General features: G+C 51.3%; 3 protein-coding genes across 3 annotated transcripts; all 3 read right to left on the bottom strand.

Moving 5' to 3' along the window:
* Nucleotides 1-1,430: 1,430 nt before the first annotated feature.
* LAJ45_05629 (uncharacterized protein) lies at nucleotides 1,431-3,663 on the bottom strand (the record flags this gene model as incomplete). The annotated part of the gene is made up of 4 exons (XM_046115199.1): nucleotides 1,431-1,965; nucleotides 2,029-2,293; nucleotides 2,436-3,315; nucleotides 3,403-3,663. The coding sequence occupies 4 exons, from the start codon at nucleotides 3,661-3,663 to the stop codon at nucleotides 1,431-1,433; spliced, it is 1,941 nt and encodes a 646-aa protein (XP_045971721.1).
* Nucleotides 3,664-9,767: 6,104 nt separating this feature from the next.
* On the bottom strand, nucleotides 9,768-11,883 carry LAJ45_05628 (uncharacterized protein; the record flags this gene model as incomplete). The annotated part of the gene is made up of 5 exons (XM_046115198.1): nucleotides 9,768-10,208; nucleotides 10,282-10,378; nucleotides 10,456-10,812; nucleotides 10,918-11,453; nucleotides 11,503-11,883. 5 exons carry the CDS (start codon nucleotides 11,881-11,883, stop codon nucleotides 9,768-9,770), a joined length of 1,812 nt encoding a protein of 603 aa, XP_045971720.1.
* A 1,241-nt stretch (nucleotides 11,884-13,124) lies between these two features.
* On the bottom strand, nucleotides 13,125-16,949 carry LAJ45_05627 (uncharacterized protein; the record flags this gene model as incomplete). Its single annotated transcript, XM_046115197.1, has 5 exons — nucleotides 13,125-13,130; nucleotides 13,189-14,648; nucleotides 14,702-14,809; nucleotides 14,864-15,181; nucleotides 15,242-16,949. The coding sequence occupies 5 exons, from the start codon at nucleotides 16,947-16,949 to the stop codon at nucleotides 13,125-13,127; spliced, it is 3,600 nt and encodes a 1,199-aa protein (XP_045971719.1).
* Between the last annotated feature and the right edge of the window lie 1,054 nt (nucleotides 16,950-18,003).

The raw sequence follows: 18,003 nt of genomic DNA, 5'->3' as shown, positions 1-18,003 counted from the left end.
ACCCCCTCCACAGCACCCACCACCTCACCCCCTACCACACCACCCCCACTGCGCTCCGCAAACACCTCCACCGCCGCTTCGGCCTCCACAACGCCGGTCTCAGCGGCTTCTGGCGCGAGTGGGCGTCCGGGTGCATCGTGGCGCAGTGCGACGAGGGCGTGTTCATGTTCGCCCACGGCTTCGGGTATGCGTGTCTTGTCTCTGTGCAGGTTGACAAGGCCGTGGGTATCATTCGGGGTGGGGGTGTGAGGGATGCGGAGATGGAGGGGGCGTGGAGGAGGGGTGGGAAGGTGTATGATGGGGCGGCGGGGGGGGAGTGGCCGGGTGATGGGGGGAGCGGGGGGAAAGGGGGGAAGTAGTGGTGGGGGGTGGAATAGGGGAGGAGGGAAAGGGGGGGGGGGAGTAGTGGTGGGGGTGATAGGAAATGTATTAATTAGGCCTGGATTCGAGGGTTGTTCGGATCCGGGGCGTGGGGTCGGTGGTGTGCGTAGCTACACGTAGCTATGTAGCTAGTAGTAATTGAAGTGATCTGAATTGGCTATATTGAGACTGTAGCACGAGCCGAGTGATTATTGCTATATATCTTAGTCATTAGTCGCTGCGGATACGAACCCCCTATTATATTCTCAGGTAGCAGTTCACATCAGGAGTACTAAACACAGGTACCAATGATGGGCATTGGTACCATACCAACATCAGTACCCATCATCAGTACCGACCAGTACTATCAGTACTCCATCAGTGCCAACCATTAACACCAATCACCATCAACACCACCAATACAGATGGATATTCCGTACATACTAATCTAAATGCATGTACTAAGAGTTGAGTTACATACAAACCTTTCTTTTCATCTTGGTATTCGCGCCCCTACACTACACTACATCACTACACTACACTATACTAAACTAGCACTACAAACCCGACCGAGTGACAAGCCATGACCATACCCACAACCGCAAACCAAACTAAAGCAACACAACGCAACAAATTACGATTCTTTATTTACCATCTACCTACGCGCACCAAAAGCTTCCTCCACAAGCGGGCCCTCTACCCCCCTCTCCACCCGACTGGATATACCCGCGAACCCAACTCCACCCAATCCAATCTAAACAAAGCACTATACCTCCTCCTCCTCCTCCGCCAGCCTCTGATACCTCCCCCGGCCCCACCCCCGGCCCCGGCCCCACCACGCATCCTCATCCTCGGCGGCGTCTCATACATATTAAAATAATCCACCACCCCCCCACCCAGCAGCGCCTCGCCGCCCCCCTCCCGACTCGGCCTCAGCAGCGGCGCCGGGTCGCACCAAAAGTCCCTACAATTCGTAATCACCCCTCTCGAGAACGGGTTTCCGCGCGCGCGGGCGGCGCCGCCGCGGTCAGACGTGATGTTCACGAACGCGCCCACGCCGAGCGCCTTCTTCACCTTTGTCCAGCACGTGTCATGGCTGTGTGCGCCGCCGCGCCCGTGGCCGTGGCCGTGGTGGGCGTGGCCGTGGGCGGTGGCAGGGTCGGGCCCGCGGTGTCCGGGGTGAGCTGGGCGCCGTCCATGGACGATGAGCCGGCGGCGATGGTGGACGCGATGGTGGCGGCGACTTTGTGTTCGTTGAAGCTTGCGTGGGCGTGGGCGTGGTGGCGGCTGCCGTGCATGCTCTCGTATGTTGTCTGTGCGCGCGCGATCTGGACGAGCTGGACGACGAGCAGCATTGTGACCCATGTTGTCTGCAGGCAGCCCCAGAGGGAGATGTAGACTGTGAATGGGTCCTGCAGGATGGGTGAGCAGAAGGGTTCCGCGAGGAGGGCGCAGACGGGGTAGCCGGTGGTTGGCGGGAGGAGCGTGAAGTGCGTGATGACGAGGTTGACGAGGATGAAGATGCCGAGTTCGAGGCAGAGGACGAAGAGGAAGAACTGGCGGTGGTTTTTGACGCCGATGCAGTTGAAGACCCAGGGGCAGTGGCTGTGGTGGGGTGGTTAGTGGGGGGTTTGGGACGGGGAGAGGAGGGGGAGGAGGGGGACTGACTGGTCGTGTTTGGCGACACATCTGGCGCAGCGTTTGCAGTGCTTTGCGCGCAGGGGCATGCGTACCATGCATTGGACGCAAAAGTTCTCAGAGTCGTATTTCCAGAGGGTCAGGAGCTCCTCGATCACGGCCTTTTGCTCCGTGACGCTGGAGAGCTTCGGGATGTATCCAGGGTCATAGAGCATGCAAACTATGTAGAAGTAGACGCAGAAGCCGAAGAAAATGCCAAAGAATATATTGCTGAATGGGACGGTGCCAAACGTATCTTTTATAGCGCAAAGAGAGAAGAGAAAGTCAACTTATGCTCCCCCACATCATTTTTTTCTTTCTTTTTGTAGGAGCCATGTCTTTTTCTTTTTTTTCTTTTTTATATTCGGACAAGTAATACACAAAGGAGGGGTTATTACTAGGTAATATGTGGAAAATCCATCTCTCTGCAATCCAGAACGCCGTCGCTCCAAAGATACCTGCCAAGTAGGGTGTTTTATACATCGCCTTCTCGCCATCCCCATAATCCAGCGCCCTATCCGCAACCCAGTGCAACCCAGCCCCCACCGCGCCTGCCGCCGGAATCCCCAGAAACCACGGCAGCTGCACCAGACACATCGTGACCGCCCAGACCACGACTGTCGGCCAGCAAAAGAAGAACTTGTGCAGCACGGCCGTCTTGTCCTGCACGCGCACGCCCAGGATCGTGCCGGTGGGGTGGAGCGGATTGCCATCGCGGTCGTACCCGCACTCCTCCAGCGCATCCCACCAGACGCGCTGCGTCTTGAGCTCCTCGGCGACAAGCGCCGGCGTCTTGCCGTCATTGTTCTTGACGAAGCGGTCCGAGCCGTACTCGATGAGCTTCTGGATGCACCCGAAGTTGCCGCGCACAATCGCCCAATGCAGCGCGGTGAAGCCGTTGTCGTCAACCGCATGTATGTCCGCGCCCCAGCGCAGGAACAGATCTACGCTCGACGCATACCCCTTATACGCCGCCCACATTAGGCTTGTGTGCATCAGCGGGTCGCGCGAGTCCACGGGGATGCCCTGGTGCAGCAGCAGCACCAGCAGCAAGAGGTTCCCGTCAAATGTGGCCAGGTGCAGGATATTGTAGCCACTGCTATCGGCGAGTAGGGGGTCGGCCCCGTTCCGGAGGAGCAGGTTGACAGTGTAGTAGTGGCCGCGTTGCGCGGCCCACATGGCAGGAGTTGAGACCGAGTCGCCGCCCTTTGCGTTGACGTCGGCGCCGCGCTCTATGAGCAGCTTGCACACGGCGTAGCGATTGTTGATTGCAGCCCACTACATCTGTCAGCGGTGCGAGGGGGAGATAATTGATATAGGGAGGGAGGGGGGGGAGGGAGAGGGGGGGGAAGGGGTGTTAATCACATGTAGTGGCCCGATCCCGTCAGCGTCGGTCCAGCGTGCAGTGATCTCTCCTCTGTCGAGAAGGGCCTTGACGGCGACCTCGTCGCCCATCATGCTCAACTTGATGATGTCGTCCTTGAGCTCCAGCTCGGGCGGCGGCGAGCTCGCCATCATATCCCTTAACTCAACGGTGTCCATATCCACTGTGGGTGGCGCAACAGAGCTCTTTGAGGGCGTGGGAAACCCGGGCGGCGCATTTGAGCGTTGGTTATCATGGCGCATGGAAGAGCTGGCCATCTAAAGTGAGTAGGAAAGGGATATCTCCCTAATAGAAGTAGTGGTGGGTTAAGTTGTGGTGGATGTAGTGGCGGGTGTGTGGGGGGGGCTTGGTTTGGATGGTTTCGGGAGAGAGGGCAACAAAGCTACCAGGTAAGCAAGCAAGCAGTGCAGTGCAGAGAAGAAAGGGCAAGTAGGTAATATAATAGGGACCTTGAACTTGAAGGGGGACGAGATATGTATCGATGGGTGCCGGATAATATATATCTATAGAGCAGAACACTACGTATGTGAGGTATGTGAGGTATGTGAGGTAAAAATAATGCAGAGCAGACAAGGTATGTAGGAAATCAGCCTCGCCCGTCTGTGCTTCTCTTCCCAGGCTTTCTCTTTTTCTTTTTCTTCTTACACACACACTCTCTCTCCCTACCTGTTGCCTGCGCTGATTGCTGGTTCTTCCTTCCCTTCCCTTCCCTCCTTCCTTCTCCTTCCTTCTCCGTTAGTTACTTCTCCAGCGTCCAGTGGACCCTAACTGAACCCTTGCGCTTGCGCGGGAGCTCGGCTCGCTCGTCGCAACAACACGTTGCCAAGTCGGAGGTCGCTCTCACGTAATCCTTGGCTGCCTCTGTGTCATTGAATATCACTCGCCTCGAATGCTGGGTGTCGAGGGCCGCTAATCAACACTCTACAGGAGAGCTCGAGTGTCTGAGTCGGTGTGTTGGTGGAGACACATTATATAGAGGCCCTGGTTATAAGACACCTTGCCTGTGACTTGGCCGATATGGCAGTATGGGCAGATCTTTTCTCCCCGGACTGCTTGCGTAGTGTAGAAGCGCGTGCATGTACGTGGGCAGGGCTACATGTACGTCTTGTACGTGGATACATATATCAGATGGTATGCTATCAAATGCCTGGCTTCAGAGCTTGGCTGATGTATTGCAGTAGAAAGACCTGAAAGTAGACCACGTCCAGACACATACACGTAGTCCTAGCTAGCCCTAGCCAGCCCGCTCTACCTGCCGCCGTCTATCCTTGGCATATATTACCTTAAGTTCTCTTTCCAGGTCTGCCCTACCTCTCTCTCTTCTTCCTTCCCCTCACCGCATTCACCCACCTTCCTCCATCTATACCCATTTTATGTTCCCATCGCTACATCTTCAGCAGAACAAAGTCCGCTCCTCCCCCAGCTTACTTCTGCTTCGTGCTTCCCTTCTGTTCTGAGAAGTATATTCAATGTAAGCTCGAGCGGACATATTTCTACGAACAGAACCGAATGTAGGAATGCGGAAGTGTGGGTTGGGTGATGATTCTTGCGTATTTTTTGTTTCTCTTCTTCTCTATGCCACTTTATGCCACTTTTCGGGGAGGGGAGGCCTTTGATTCAAAAACGAGTACATGTAGTTACGGCGACGCTAGGGACGCCGGGGTGGCTGACCTCTGCGCAGCGGATCGTGGGAAGTAAAGGTAGGTGGCATTTTGTGCTCAAGAATTCAGTTCTTTCTGGAGTCGTTACTGTACTGCCCTGCCTTTTCTTTTGATGATGTAGGTTCCCCTTTGAAGCCCCCCCTAGATTGTATAGAGCTGTGCCTATGTGTGTTGTCGATAGTGGCGAGAGGCCAGTGGACTATAGCCAGAGACATGCTACTACGAGGCCTAGGGGTAGATTTAAGCTTGGGTCATAAACCATGGGAAGGTGCCCATTTTACACCAAAAATGCCACTTTTCAACCCGGTCCTCAACCACCAATTACGATGGATATTTTCTGAGAATTGGAAGACTATATATTTTGTATATGAATAATCACTCTCTTAGCTGAAAATTACAATATTACACTTCTAGCATGAGTTGTGTTGGTTTTGTTACATTGAGTTGCAAAAAAAGCCCCAAAACCCAAATCTCCAAGTCTCTCTACTTCCAGCTCATGCAACTTCTTCCACATTTGACTTCAGAGAGTGCTCTTTTAGATTTATTAAAATTGATAGCCATTATTTCATCCCCCAAAGCCTTGTTTATTATTGATGGTAATTGTGTTGTGGGGTGGTGGTTGTATTTAGGCCAATTTTTGGCGAATTTTGGTGTGGTTTGGTTGCCTTCCCATGATTTATGACCTCGCAGCTTACAAAATACCACCAGCAGGCGCAGACTCCTAAATCCATAGCACAGCTGAGTTCAAAGCCCACTTATCCATGAATGACGAGTGTGGCCATCAACCCATTATTGGCAGCAACCATAGCTATCGTATCCCGCGGCAGATTTGGCTTGATAATTTGATAAGAAGGCGAGAAGGAGCAATTGGGTACTTACGGGCCCGTCGCGGCCAGTGGGTAGGCATTTCTTCATTCTTTTTTTTCTCTTTTCCATTCGTATCTAGACTAGCTGTGGGGATAAAAGGTTTCTTTGACAACGACCTCCAAGGGCAGGGTTACCCGGGATTCCCTAGCTCTTCCTACACTCTGTGTTAAGACATATATGGCCAGATAAGTGTCTATCCCAGCCGCTGCTATTTTCTTTACACTTTCATAGCTCAACCCTCTGGAACCTCTTAGATCTTTAACTTCTATGGTCTACTTTACGGATAGGCGTTTCACCGATTTGGTCTGCGTGAAGTTCTGGGCAGAAACGTATTGTTGCTGGGGAAGAAGAGGATCTCAGGGCCAGTATCGTAACTTGCGCTACATGCATCGAGTATCAAGATTGAAAGCCAGCATCTCAAACCCGGGGCTCCGCATCTTTTGGGACAGCAGTAGCTCTCTTCTTCTAGAGAAACAAGATACATCGTCCGGAATCTTTGGGCTGCCTCACTCTCTCTAACCTTTTCCCCCCCCGCATTCTTGAATTCGATTCACTAGACTTAGGCCCTTGCCTCCTGACGTCGAGACTAGGTATTGAGAGAGCTAGAGCTAACCTGAAGCCTTTCCCTCGTTTCCTCGCCAAACCATAGCAATGGTGGACTACGAGCAGAAACCTATGTGACATCTATAACTCCCTTAACTTCCTCGACACTCAATGCCCTAATCCAGCAGACTTATCAGGCCCATGCTCCTCCGCGGTCCGGTGGTAGTACGCTATCCAGTTTCCATATCTTTTTGTTGCTTCCTTACCAGGAGCCAAGCTGTCCAACCTCTTCCAAGTCTTGCTATCTGGATTTCTACCCCGGGACCGGCAGAAGCTGACCTGCTGATTCTTCGTTGGGACTTACCTGTGGTGCTCTCTTTTGGCTTTCCATAATTTGCACGTTGTTTTCACTGTTTGTGGGTGGAGTCCTCCACCGCTTCTTTTTTTTCCAAATTTTTCCAATTTATTTTTCATTTTCTCTACTTTTATTTTCTCTAGCGCATATAGAAATTTCTTGACGGAAACGTGCTTCCAAGGTGGGGGTGAAAGGAAAGGGAAATCCTCCCTAGATCTAAGCGGTGACTGCGGCTGCGATGACAATAGGGGATTGATGGTGGCGAGTTGTTGGAAGCTGATTGTAACGATAGAGCCAGCCGAAGTGCGCCAAGAGGGCAACAGCCAACTACATGTAGTGCTAACGATATATGTAACTTTAGGCTAAGGACCTTGGAGGGCCTCTCCCGTCAGCAGCTCATCCCGATAGACTGACATTTTTTCATCCTGCGCTGGCGGGGTTTGTTTGACCCAGACTCCGTGGGTGACTTCTTCGAGTGATAATCCATGATTATACGCCTGTGGACAACAACACCGCAGGAAGCTGCACACAGAAACACACGTCGCCCTTCTGTTCCCCGATAATTGCGGTACCTACCGCACCATCTACGCTAGTACGCAGCCATGCTAAGCAAGCAGCTCGTTGGGTATGGCTACGGGTAGCTGACGACGCAATACCCAGATACTAGGGCAACTCAACCCAACGGCAAAGTCCCGGTGACTTACTAGCGTCTGTAATCTGGTTTATCTGTCAAAGGTTCGGGCTTAGCCCTTTGGCTATAAAGTCCCGTTTCTTCGCTCCCTCGTTTGCTCTTTCTCTTCTTTTTTCCCATCACTTTTTTCTCACACATTTTCAACACTACAACAACAACAACAACGCAAGTAGGCACTGGGGGCAAGATAGGAATTGGTCTGTCACTGTGGTGGTCACATAGATCATCTACAGCAGAAAACGTGGCAGTGTAGAGGAAGAAGACGAAGAGGAGACTCTTTCTCTTCGTCTACTACACGTCGTCCTCTGGCCGTCGGTGAGGGGACGATTAGAGCTGCGTGGGCACTATGGGAAAGTGGGCACTGTGGGCGAATTGGCACTGGGGCAAAATGGGCACTGGGAGAAAATGGGAATTGGTCTGTCGCTGTGGTGGTCACATAGATCATCTACAGCAGAAAGACGTGGCAGTGTAGAGGAAGAAGATAAAGAGAGGAAGAACTCTTTCTCTTCTCCTGCTACACGTCGTCCTCTGGCCGCCGGTGAGGGGACAATTAGAGCTGCGTGGGCACTGTGGGGGAGTGAACACGAGGGAATATTCGGAACTGAGGGAAAGCTGGCACTGGGGCAGCAAACAAGACTCTCGTAAAGAGTTTGTTTGGCTTGACTTTGTAACTGTGGCTGGTGATTCGCCCAGTAACAAATATAGCTACAGAGGGTGCATAGGTGTTCATTGAAGGATTCATATTTATTTTATTTTGAATTCTTCAATAAACACATCGTTCTCTGGCATCCTGCGAGGGAACGAGCAGAATAGTGGGGTTCATTGGGGCAAATTGGAACTGGGGGGAACAGACTCAGACTCTCTTTTGGTAGGGAGTCAAATGGGGCTTGACTTCTCGCTGCGGTGGTGATTCACCCAGCGGCATATTTCGGTTCAGGGCGCAGATGTGTTTAGCGGCGGATCTCGAGTTGGTTCGCAATCTCATTATGTCGACAGTGCTGCCTATTAAATACGCCGTTCTCTGGCATCTAGCGAGGGAACGGGCGCAACCGTGGGCAAAGTGGGCACTGGGGGAATGGTCATTTTTTGATCATGGATGCTTTTCGGGGTTTATTTTCGGGTATATACACACATGTCGGAATGAATCCATACCGAGCACAGCAGGTGTGGGCGAGGAAGATACTGTGATATTTGCGGTGTCTTCTTCCTTCACACTTGTCAACGAGGGTAGGGAAACTATAGCTTCGGCGGACACTGGGGGGATACAGCTTTATAAAGCGTATAGTGGGCTCAAGCGCAGTGGTGTTGTGGATAAAATTCAAGAGAGTTATCCTTGCTTCCTTTTTTTGCCGCCTTCTGGCTGCCAGCGAGGGAGCGGATAAGCTGTGCTCTAATAAGTCAGTACTACTACTGGGGGAATAGCTTATCTAGCTTATAGAGGGTTTAGATGCAGCGGTGTTAAAGTTAAAAGGTTGCGGTGTCCTGCACCGGTCAATCTTTTCTCTTTAACACATCGTCTTCTGGCTGAGAGCGAGGAAACGATCTATGGGCTGCGCTTCATCAATTGATGGGATACTACTGGGGAGATCGAGAGGGTTATTTTATTTGGCTTATGGATGTAGCGGTGTTACGGAGTAGGATTAATTGACCTCGTGCGCGATGATCGTTCTCTGGCTGGCAGCGAGGGGACGAAAAGCAAAGCTTCGTTTTAGGTGGAAGTAAAGTATGCAGTTGAACTACATACACTCTCTCTGGATCCTAAGAAAGAACCATAAGATGGTATCGTGGGACGGTGGGGCGTACGGAAAACATCTTTGCGTAGTTCGGATCGAGTGATATTTCATGAGCCAGAAGATCATTGTGAACCAAGATAGGAAACATCGTTCGTTACAAGAGGGAATTTGGGTAATATCAGTGGTTTCTGCCGAAAGAGCTCTCGGCTCAACGAAACTTTGCCGGGCTTGCAAGGAAGGTTGGGTTTGGTCGGTCGTCGGTTGCATCACAGTGTATCACTCGGCTCTTCGAGTACGCTAATTGGCCTTCTTAACGAGCCTCCTATGCCTCTTCTTGCCTACATCTTTCTTTCTCTCTTGTATTATCATCGTCGTGATTAGATAAGTATTCACCAGACTAAATAAAACATTGCTTCACACAAAACACTCCCAACATAACAATGGAAAGGCAGGAAGTCCCTCCACAAATATCGCTACTCCAACTCCCCGCCGACTCTCACACACAAGCATCCAGCACCACCGCCTCAAACGGCCTCAAAATCAGCATCCCCTGCTCCACAAACACCGTCGTCCCATACGTGCCCAACAACACATCGGGCACCACCTTCTTCGCAAACCTCCCCTCCTCTAACTTCCACCCCACACTCCTCGGCTCAAAGTTCAGCACCACCACAATCGCCGCCGTCTTCTCACTCCCCCCCACATACCCTTTCCGGCGGTACGCAATCACGCCGCCCTCACCACCCGTCAGCATCTCAAAGCCGCCATACACAACGATGTCGCAGAACTCCCTCCGGAACGTGAGCAGCCGGGCCCAGTAGCTGTAGGCGCTGTTAGGGTCGTCGGTTTGCAGGGCAGCGTTCCAGCACGTGTAGTCGTCGTTGACGCGCATCCAGGGCGTGCCGGTCGTGAACCCGCCGTGTGCGGTGTCGTTCCACTATGTGATATGGTGTTGGCCAATGGCTTCACATATATAGGGCTACATGAATGGGATGAGATGGGATACATACCTGCATGGGAGTCCTCCCGTTGTCTCTAGCCTTAAGTTGGATCTGCGCCATGACGTCTGACATGTCTGCGTCTCCGCCGCCACGCTCTTCCAGCACCCTTTAATTTGCAAGAAACCCCGTTAGCATATCTGGCGCTCACCGCATACTGTCTACAGATGAGAAGACGACACATACTTATTCCAGTAATTGATAGTCTCTATATCCTTATACTCCGCGATTGGCCACTCCTTCGGGCAGTTCCTCATGCCGAGCTCCTGGCCCTGGTATACATAGACCGTGCCGCTCTGGCAGACCAGGAACGTCGCCAGCAGCTTCGCCACCTTTGCGCGGGTCTCGTAGTCGCTGTCCGTGTACTTGCGGTCCACGAACCTCGACACGGTGCGCGGCTGGTCGTGGTTCTCGTCAAACAGCGTGTTCCACCCGTCATTCTCGATCATGAAGGTCTGCCAGCGGTTCACCACCTCCGCCAGCACCTTCGGTTGGAACTGGCGGTGCTCAAACTTGCTGCCGGAGCCCCAGTCGACGCTCACACTACGCAATATCAGCGCTACCACCACCACCACACCCACGAACCAGGAGGAAGCTCGGGATCAAAAGACTGGAAGAAAGAAAAAAGGAAAAAGGAAGAGACCATACATATCAAACTGAAACACCATATCCAACTCGCCCCTCTCCCTGCCCACCGCCTTCAACACCTCCCACTCATCCGTCACGCACGGCATCTCCCCCACCGTCAACACATCATACCCCTCCACCGCACACCTCCTCATCTCCCTCAAAAACTCATGCAACCGCGGTCCATTCGCGCAATAGTCCATCCCGCTCTGCAGTCCCTCCCCCGGCGCATCGGGGAAGCTCTGCACCTTGCTGATCAGGTTAATCACGTCCATGCGGAACCCGTCCACGCCCTTGTCCAGCCAGAAGCGCATCACGTCGTACACAGCCTCGCGCACCGCCGGAACCTCCCAGTTGAGGTCCGGCTGCCCCGGCAGGAACAGGTGTAGGTAGTACTGGCCCCGCGCGGGCACATATGTCCATGCGGGCCCGCTGAACACGGACTCCCAGTTGTTGGGCGCGCAGCGTACGCCGGAGATGTAGCGTGGCGGCCGCCAGATGTACCAGTCGGCCTTGGGGTTTGTGAGGTCCTGCTTGGACTCTTGGAACCATGGATGCTACCACACGTCAGCCCTCACCCTCACAGAAAAAAGGAACTCAACAAACCTCATCCGAAGTATGATTGACCACCAAATCCATCACCAGCCTCATACCCCTGTTATGCAGGCCCTCCAGCAACGCATCTAGATCCCTCATCTTGCCATACCTTGGGTCCACGTCGCGGTAGTCCGAGATGTCATAGCCCATGTCCTTCTGCGGCGAGCGGTATATCGGCGAGAGCCAGACGACGTCGACGTTGAGCTTGTGCAGGTAGTCCAGCTTTGCGATGATGCCCGGGAGGTCGCCGATGCCGTCGCCGTTGGTGTCAGCGAAGGAGGAGGGGTAGATCTGGTACACAGCCGCGGACTTCCACCATGCTTTGTGCGGGTGGCGGCCGTGTGTGGTGGTGGTGGTGTTGGTGGTGGTGGGGTTGATGAGGAGCGTCATGGTGGTGTTAATTGCGGTTTTGTGGTGCACTGTTGTTGAGAGATGGAGCAAGTGCGGGCGCGGGCGTGGAGTGAGCGGATGGCTGGAGACATGTTTCGCGGGGACGAGAGGGGTTGGTTATAAACACTCTGGGGAATTAATCTATGGCCCACACTTCGATCGAGGGGAAATAAGTACTTATGTAGGTAAAGTGCATGTATGTATGTATATTGACGTCATGACGTCCAATGTGTTGTCAAGAAGCCGCAAATCTCCCAAGCATCATCTCTGATCACTCGCTGTTAGTTAACTCTGAACCAGAAAGCAGCAATTTTTTTTCTCGCAATAAAAACTATTTTTATTTGAATTCTCTTGTTAATCTTTATCCCAGCAGGAAGCTCAACTCCCACTTAACATCGACAGAAAAGAAAAAAAGAAAAACCAACAAGGGAAAGACAATGACTATTTCCCGTAAAACCCAATATCCCTCCCCTCCAATAAACCCGACCTCCAAATCCTTCCCTCATAAACAGAGACCATACACCGCCCATCAACCCTCTCTCCACCACTGCCCAATATTCCAACCAACATGATAAAAAAAACAAAAACAAGAAGACTTTTTATGTTACTCACCATCATCGCAACTTCGTAAAACCTACCCACTAATCAAACCGCAACCAACTCCCAGCTCCGATTTTTCTTTTTTTTTCCCAACAAACTCCCGCGAAAATGTCCAACCAATACTTTCCGTAATTCATACAAAACAAGAAAGGGGGGAGGGGTAATTTTAAACCCCCAGACTTGTGCGTGTGCGTGATCGAAGAAAAATGCCAAGAGGAGATGTAGAGAAGAAGGAAGGGGGGTGAAGAGAAGAAGGAAGGGGGGGTGATAGGAGGGTAGAGAAAATACACAATAACAATAGAGGATCAATGGAACCCGTTAACACTATTCAAAACAAAGTTGATACATAAAGGCAACAAACAAAAACCATGACGTTCAGCCAGGTCTAAGGGGGGAAGGCAAAAGCCAATACGGTTAGAAATAGTAAGCACCCAAATAAGAAAGGAAACTTGAAAGTACAAGACTAGGGAAGAAAATAAGTATTGGCCCAGCAGAGCAGGGCAACGTTAACATTTATATCACCATAAAAAGACCAAAGGCACTGTATACATGTTTGTTACTCCATAACAAAGTGAGACGAGGGAAAATATGAAAAATTGAAATAACAAAGAATCAGGTCAAAAATGTCATCTCAAAAACCCCTAGCGCTGCTGGGAATCAGTACTCAACTTCTACCAGAGGTCGAGAAAGGGCTGGATGACTCACCCTTCCTCCCCTTCTTCCACCACCCGCACCTCCCTGTTGTTGCTGTTGCTGCTGCTGCTGCTGCTGCTGCTGCTGTTGCTGTTGTTGCTGCTGCTGCTGCTGAGAGAAAACCGGAAGTCCGTTCATCGCTCCATAAGGATAGCTGGCCATGAGTTGCTGTGCCATCAATGGGTTTATTCCACCTGGGCCCATCCCCCCCATCCCCCCAAGCATCGGACTTCCTGCCATTTGCTGCTGTTGAGGGATTGGAGAACCACCCGGGTGTCCTCCACGGAATTGATCCTGAGGACCGGGTGCACTGTTAAAATTGCCCATTGGGGGTGGCATGCCATAGAAACCTGCACCTGGACGAGCCATTGATTGTTGTAACAAGGCTTGGTATTGCAGTGGGTTATTCATCCCAGGTGGACCACCAGGGTTATAGAGTTGAGCACTGAGATTAAATTGCTCAAATGCCCTTAAGGTCGCGAGGTCAATGCCCCCATTCTGAGAGAGCTGAGCTGCAACAGCAGGATCGAAAGTTGGCTGGGCTGTTGGATAGTAGGGAGCGGATGGGACGTCACGGTTATTGTGATGATTGTTCTGGTTATTGCTTGCAGGTGCATTGTGATGTGTTCGGTTGCGGTCGTTTCCTGCGTTTGAGTTTCCGTTCGCCTCTCTAGCATGGTCTTTCTGCCCACTGTTGCTGTTGTTGTTGCTATTGGAGTTGTTGGAGACACCATTGCGAGTGGACAGACCAACTTCGTCCATCAACCTCTTGTATCCCTGAGAAGGAGTTGCCTTGAGCTTGAGAAGAACATTTCGGACGTTCTGTACAACCTCACTCCTCATTGTTTCCTCGAAGAACGGTGTAGTAAGAACTTTGAAAATAAGAGTGGCTCCGCAAGAATGGTCGCTTAGAATATCCTCCAATACCTTATCTCCGGGCGAGAAGAATAACGCCTTGAGAATAGTATCACGCGCCTCTGGCTCATTACGTTGGTTAATAACCTTTAGAACAGTCAAGTACGCTACCTTGTGGGTGCAGAGATGAACTAGGTGAGGAACCAATCTCGGTGCAAGCACAGTTCGTCGGCGGGGGAAAGTGCAAGTGTCCAAGAACCAAGTCAACAGCAATGCACCATTGGCGTTGGTAGCAAGTTGCACGCTGTGTAAGGCAATGGCAGCAGCTAGCATTCTCTGTTGGTCTTTGCTAGCATGATGGCTCTCCAAGCACGCCCTCATTGCCCTTGCACCAAACCTCCCCTGCGCAATCTCCCACATACGACCCAGCATAGTCTCAAAAATAAAGTCATTCCAAGGAGCTGCGAATCGCAAACAGCACTGGAGTACATAGTTTCCATATTGATCGAGGAATAGTGCAACGGTGTAAGGGCGAAGACAGTCGCAGATTTTGTTCATCTGTGCAGGTGTCTTTGCCACATCAATGATCTTCTGACCAGCCCAGGTACCGTTCTTGTCTATCATATCAAATTAGCAACAACACTTTAAAACTACATAATGGTGTACTTACGAATTCCGATTTCGGCCAAGTGAGGGCCAATTTCAACAAGCATCGTCTCCTTAATTTCCTCGGAGCAATATTCAAACAATTTTTGAACAACAGTGTTGCCAAGATAATCTATACGACAGTCAGCTTGCTAGAATGCAACTTCCAAGAATGGAGACAACTAACCGCTTGAAAGCTCTGCAATTTCCGGGAGCATGTTGAGAGCAATCTCTTCGATTTCAGAGTTAGAGCAGTTTCCATTATCAATCCTCTTTCTAATATCTCTAAGCTTGGGCGCGTCGTGAACCCGGTTGTGACTGGGCTCAGGGATAGAAGGAATTTCGGCTTCAAACTCATCATATTGGATTGCAAAATCAATATTCTTTGCCATCTTTGGGAGCTCAGACTTTTCAGCACCGAATTCCACAACAATGGAGAGTATATCATCCTTCATCTCAGACAGTTCGGGAACCTTAGGTACTGCCGTACTGTCGTGGCCTGTGCCTGCATCCTTGCCGTTAACACCTGAAGTTGAGTTATTGCCATCACGAGACATGGAAAGACCATTTTCGGCACCAATGGCTGTAGGGTTTTGATGGGGATCTGGGCTTGGTGTTCCATATACACCTCCACTGGGGGTGGGTGTTCCGTTGCTTCCGGCTGAGGATGGCTTGGCAAATCCAATTCTGACAGGCCCTGCACCCGGGAAAATTTCCTTTCCGTTCAACTGATTGCGAGCCTGAATTGCAGATTCCATGCGTTCGAAGTTGATGAAACCACAGTTCTTGTGTGTCAAGACTCTCGCTGATTCAACGTGTCCGAATGTACGGAAGATGTGATCAAGGGAGGTGGTAGTTGTAGAGGCAGGAATATTTCCGAGCCATAAAGATCTTGTAGGGCCCTCCAAAGAAGATTCTTCAATAGAAGCTAACCCACCTTCACCGCTAGACGGGCGAGGATGCAATGAAGCGAGTTTCAATGTGTCGGACCCACTTTGTAAATCGAAATAATCGCTCCTCATATCAGAAGCACTTGTCATAGAGTCAAGCCTTGATGGAGTAGCCAAATAACCCTTCAACCGACTGGCAGGTGGAGAGTCCAAAATACCAGCAGTCCTTGCTCGAGGTCGACTCGGTGATGCGTGGTTCGTATACGCAGCCACAGCCAAAGCATGGGCATTAGCCTGAGCTTGAGCAGCAGCCATTGCAGTCATGGAGTTCGGGGTCACGGAACCACTGTGTTGAGTCGAGTATAAATGACGAACTTCATCATCTTCATCATCCTCTTCATCTTCAGCGTACTTCTCCTTTGCATTGACCGAATAAGACCGAATACGATTGATGTTCCTCTGTACAGAGCTAAGATCTGAGACAAATGGCTGTAGGGCAGCTGCACGTTGACCTTCAATAAGCGGGTCAAGAGTCATCGGCTTTGCAAGGGTTGCCCTTGATGTCTGGGGTGTATCCACAAGCCCAAGGTAGTCTAGGGTTTTTGGTGCCATATGGGTGCCCTCGTCATCTTTCGAGAAAGACGACTGGGCTGGGGAAGGGAGATTGTTGCTTCCGGGGCGGGATTGTGACCAAGAGCTCGAAAAGATAGAAGGCCCAAAAGCACTAACATAGTTTGTGCGTTGAGGCAGGTTCAAAGATCCTGAGCGTAATCTGGAAGCTACGGAATAGGTTGAGAGACCTGCTCCAGATACAGGAGGGGTGTCTACCAAATCCAAATTTGATGGCGAGGAGGACTTGAAAGGGCTTGGCACGGGGGACGGACGACTTGTCTGCGGAAGAATTTGAGAGATAGCTGGCGGAGCGTTGGTGAGGCCGCCAGGTGAAAACTTCGAAGGGACAGTCCCTGCGCGTGCGCGGCGATACACCGGAGACGTGTAGTCGGATGCCATTGAGCCATTGTCAGCGAAGCTATTACTCGGTTGTGACTCCTGCACAGAGTCCCCGCGGTCCCGTAGAGATGATGCCGAGGTTGTTGGCATTGGCCCCCAAAGACCCGGAGGGTGTGGAGGTCCAACTCCCTCTTCGGCCTGAATTTCGCGTGCCCTTTTTGAGAACAGCCGACTACCAGAAGACGCATCATAATTAGGAGAACCTGCCCCCATTCTTACATTATTCGTCGAATTTCCAGCACTCATTGACCCGTTAGCAAAACCAGGACGCAAAGATCCAGAACCCGGGTCAGTAGGAGAAGAGTTGGCAGTATTGCCTCCGGTAGAAGAACCGGAGCCGTGATGAGTGGCGAGTGATTGAAGGTGGCTCATAGTTAGGTCAGAATTGGACGACATTAGGAATTACACCTAAAGACTTTTGCGTCAGACTTCAAGAAGCCACTTGTAAAGAAGGTCTACAAACCAGTGATGTGGGCCCGCCAATTGAAAGAGGCTTGCTCTGAGCAAATGTATATATGTCGACGACTCGACTATCGAGGGTCTGTAATGGCCAAGGCTGAAAGAACCGAAGGAAATTAAGCCCGGTGATCCGATATTCAAGTAGAAAACCGGGAGATTTATGTCCTTGTGGTCCTCTCGATTTAAGATTATTCCTCTATGTAGCGCAGCTGGAAAGGCCTCTTCGTCAGATTACAGCGGCCAGAATTAAAATGGCTATCTCGAAATATATGTAATGTGCGTATGGAAAGCACTGACACCAGATGAAAACGTGGTCAGATAAAATACCGGTTATCGACAGGAGCGGAGTCGACGTAGATAAAGCATAGAAAAAAAAAGGGTCAAGGAAGAAGGGGAGGAGGCTCTGCACGCTAAAAAATTCCGTGATGATTGGGGCTTTAACTCACATTCCGTTACAACGCGAGACGTGTGTTCCAAAAAAAGACCGATTTTCGCCGGTATAAAATAGGGATGGTGAATGTACGAAGGGACCGTGTATACGTTAATGCTGACTTTACAAAGTCACTTCAGATTAAAAGGGGGGATGGGTTGGGTGTAGTGCGAAGTAGAAGGAAAGCCCCCCGTATGTAAGGAGCAGACTACAGTGGCCGAAGCAGGGCTTCGACGAAGCGGCGGCGGGGGTGGGTGGGGTGGGGAGGGGGTGAGAATTGAGGGGCGGAGGGGGTAGCGGGCGGAGAAAGATTAGAGGCGGAGGTGAAGGAGAAGAAAAGGAGGAGAAGAAGCTGAAAAAAAGAATAGGGCACGAGGAGAAGGGGTGGTTAAGGGGTGAAGAAAAGGGTACAGGAGAGGAGTAGGGCAGTAGAGAGCGGAGTGTAGTGTGGCAGCATGCAGTTCATTCTCTTGGATGGACGAATATCTAATCCCTACATAGTACAGTGTGTACTGACTGGAAGGCACACCAATTACT

The sequence above is a fragment of the Morchella importuna genome (assembly GCF_003444635.1).
Source record: "Morchella importuna strain M04M26 chromosome Unknown Morimp01GS015, whole genome shotgun sequence".
NCBI classification, from domain to species: Eukaryota; Fungi; Ascomycota; class Pezizomycetes; order Pezizales; family Morchellaceae; genus Morchella; species Morchella importuna.
This window is presented reverse-complemented; position numbering and strand designations above follow the sequence as displayed.